Here is a 3672-nt window from a genome sequence, read left to right on the forward strand (position 1 = left end):
TGCACACACACATACATAGGTCAACACAGAACAGCTATGCACACACACATACATAGGCCAACACAGAACAGCTATTCATAAACTAATTAGACACGCACATACATAAGTCAACACAGAACAGCTATGCACACACACATACATAGGTCAACACAGAACAGCTATTCATAAACTGATTAGACACACACATGCATAGGTCAACACAGAACACCTATTCATAAACTGATTGGACACACACATACATAAGTCATCATAGAACAGCTATGCACACACACATACATAGGTCAACACAGAGCAGCTATTCATAAACTGATTGGACACACACATACATAAGTCAACACAGAACAGCTATGCACACACACATACATAAGTCAACACAGAATAAAATGATGAGACACTAACACACATAGGTGCAGTACAGCTATGCATAAACTGATTAAACACACACATGCATAGGTCAACACAGAACAGCATACCTGTTACTATGCCCAGGAACAGACCCTCCAGTACCCAGGTATCCGTCATCCACCCAAACAACCCATCGTGTATATCTCTGCCTATACTAAAGGGCTCTGTCATCATCACATACATAGCAAGCACCATCTGTAGACAAGTAGTGGCACATGAGTACTAATGTAACCCATTATGTGTATTACTGGCTAAGCTACACATGTGTATCTCTGCCTATACTAAAGCGGTTAGTCATCATCACATACATAGCAAGCACCATCTGTAGACAGGTGGTGGCACATGAGTACTAATGTAACCCATTATATGTATTACTGGCTAAGCTGCACATGTGTATCTCTGCCTATACTAAAGGGCTCTGTCATCATCACAAACATAGCAAGCACCATCTGTGGACAAGTGGTGGTATGTTGGGGCTAATGTGACTCATCATGTGTAAAACTGGCTATACTACACATGTGTATCTCTGCCTTTACAAAAGGGGTTTGTCATCATCACGTACATAGCAAGCACCATCTGTAGACAAGTGGTGGTATGCGAGTACTAATGTAACCCATTATGTGTAATACTGGCTATACTACACATGTGCATCTCTGTCCCCACAACCGCCTACTGCGCTTTCCACGTGCACGTGACTACTTGCGTTGGCAATGCTCCACATACTGTAGCTACGCCCTTTAAGATATGTAAACTATAATAAATTATACACACTCCTTGGATACGCTATCAATCCCACATAATGCGTGATCCATTGGACAGCGCACAGCACACAGATACAACAGGTGTACTATACGAGCACCCACACATTGCATGGAAATAAACCTGTATAACAAACGCAGTATAATGCACCACATACTGTAGCTACGCCCTTTAAGATGTGTGGACTACGATGAACCACACAAACTCATCGCATAAGATCTCAATCATACTCGAACTGTGATGAATGTCATATACAATATGTGTACTATAAGAGCATCCGCACATTACGTGTGAATTAGTCCTAACAATATACGAATTACAATGCACCATACATTGAGCGTATATGCGGGTTGAGTACATACCGCTGTGATGCCCTGTACAGGCAGCATGTACAAAAACAGCGGCATGGACGCTCTCAACTCATTTCCGTAGCGCAGATACCATACAGCACCTGAAAAGGTTTTTGGGACCGGAATTGGGCAAAGAAGAGTATGAATTTTTTTTTGGGTACAAGAGTGACGACAAGAGTGTCATCAAAACATGCTACACAGCCCCTGAGGAAAATTGGGCTTAGGTATGGAAACAATGGAAGAGTGAAAACAAGGGCAAAGTCTGTGCCAGAGAGTGATGTGCATATGCACGCACGGGTCACAACATGAACACACAAAGACGTACGTATATACAACATGCACACACAAGCACCGACTTATGCATAAGCATCCACGGTGCGATACAGAACTTTCTAACTATTTCAAACTTACTTCCTAAGACTTCCGATTCACTGATATTCTATCTCACACACACACACACACACACCTACACACACATACATACACACACACACCTCCTGCACTGAGAAATGCCACGGCGTCACCCAGCAAGCTCCTGAATATCTTGTCCCTGTCCTGTCCCGGCATTCCTCCCACAATGCTAAACAGGACACCCCCCAGGGCAATCAGAGCCCCCGCGCGCTCCATCGGTACGACAATCTCGGGTGTTTGGAACTGTTTCAGTGCCACTAACCATACACACACGGAGGTGTTCAACAGATACGCGTGGGTTACGGAGGTATAGGCGAGCGCCACGAAGAAGCCTATAACCTGATAGTCAGAGAAGGAGATAGGCATGAGGGTGGCAGACGACTGGGTGGGTGTGTATGTGAGGCGGAAGGAGTGGCATGTATGTGTATGTGTGGGTGTGCGTACACGATTGAAGTAATACAGAAAAATAGAGATGGAGGGTTAAGGCTTGATATGTTGCACATAGATATATATACATATACTTACACATACACAGATGTACTTCGTTTATGCTTGGGTGCACGCAGTAAGGTGTTGTAACGCATCCGGAACACGCCACACTATAGTTTGATCGTTTCATACATCATACATCAATGCAAAAATGCAAAAATGCACACAAAAACATATGCATATATATATATATATATATATATATATATATATATATATATATATATATATATATATATATATATATATATAAATACATATACACAAACAAACGTATTCGCATGTCCATACATATAGAAATGTACAAACAGGCGTAAACACGTGTTTACGGACCACCGCTTGAAAATATGCTCCACAATATGCACACACGCGGCTGAAAGAGTCAAGTTTAGGTGGGGCACTATACTGCCACAAAAAGGAAAGATCATTTTGAGCGGTGGTAGACAGTGGCATAGCTAGAGCCGCATTAATTTATACAGATATACCTACTCGTAGTATATATATACACAGACAATACATACATAACATACATATATACAACACACATGCATGTACATACAAACATGCATACACATATCCAACACTCATCTACACAGTGGAAACTATCGAGCTGTAGAGCCGCTTTTTTGTGCCGATCGAGTATGTGTCTGGTAGAGATCACATATACTATTACACATATGAATCGAAATACATATTCAGATACGAGCATGTGCATACAAGTACAAATATGTAAATTCCATACACACGCATGAACGTGCAAATATGAATACTTCAGACTTACCCACAGAGTGTCCTTCTCATACGTGTACTCGGATATCCGTACATATACGAGTATCAAATACATACCCATGTAGTGTAAGATATCCGTACATATACGAATATCAAATACATACCCATATAGTGTAGCCTATCGAGCAATACAGCATCTTCATCAGTACAGGCCGTGTCAAGATGTGTCTGAGATCGTCAATGGGTGTGGAGAACAACTGCCACAGCGACAACGGCAGAATGCACAGTGTAATGGACGTGGATCGCCACAGCCCAATCATCGGCTCACTCACACCGGTCGATGACACCTGCTTGGTGACCAGGCCCTGTGATGTGGAGAATTATGTGAATGGGATGGTGGTTATGTGCTTGGCATAATATATACGTGAAGAGAATATAGGCTATATAATATATATCACATATGTATATATATATATATATATATATATATATATATATATTATTATACTATACACACACACATATATAT

The 3672-nt window shown here is 41.4% G+C and overlaps 1 protein-coding gene across 1 annotated transcript in view; it reads right to left on the reverse strand.

The window, feature by feature from the left end:
* Window positions 1-3672, reverse strand: part of SARC_01489 (hypothetical protein) — a 10683-nt gene that overhangs the window by 1316 nt on the left and 5695 nt on the right. Inside the window, exons 6-9 of the mRNA XM_014304783.1 lie at window positions 3308-3508; window positions 2009-2264; window positions 1527-1615; window positions 474-600 (exon numbers count right to left, since the gene is read on the reverse strand). Coding sequence (XP_014160258.1) covers window positions 474-600; window positions 1527-1615; window positions 2009-2264; window positions 3308-3508 — 673 coding nt within the window. The remainder of the gene's footprint in view (window positions 1-473; window positions 601-1526; window positions 1616-2008; window positions 2265-3307; window positions 3509-3672) is intronic.

Source organism: Sphaeroforma arctica, assembly GCF_001186125.1.
Source record: "Sphaeroforma arctica JP610 unplaced genomic scaffold supercont1.59, whole genome shotgun sequence".
Taxonomy (NCBI): Eukaryota; class Ichthyosporea; order Ichthyophonida; genus Sphaeroforma; species Sphaeroforma arctica.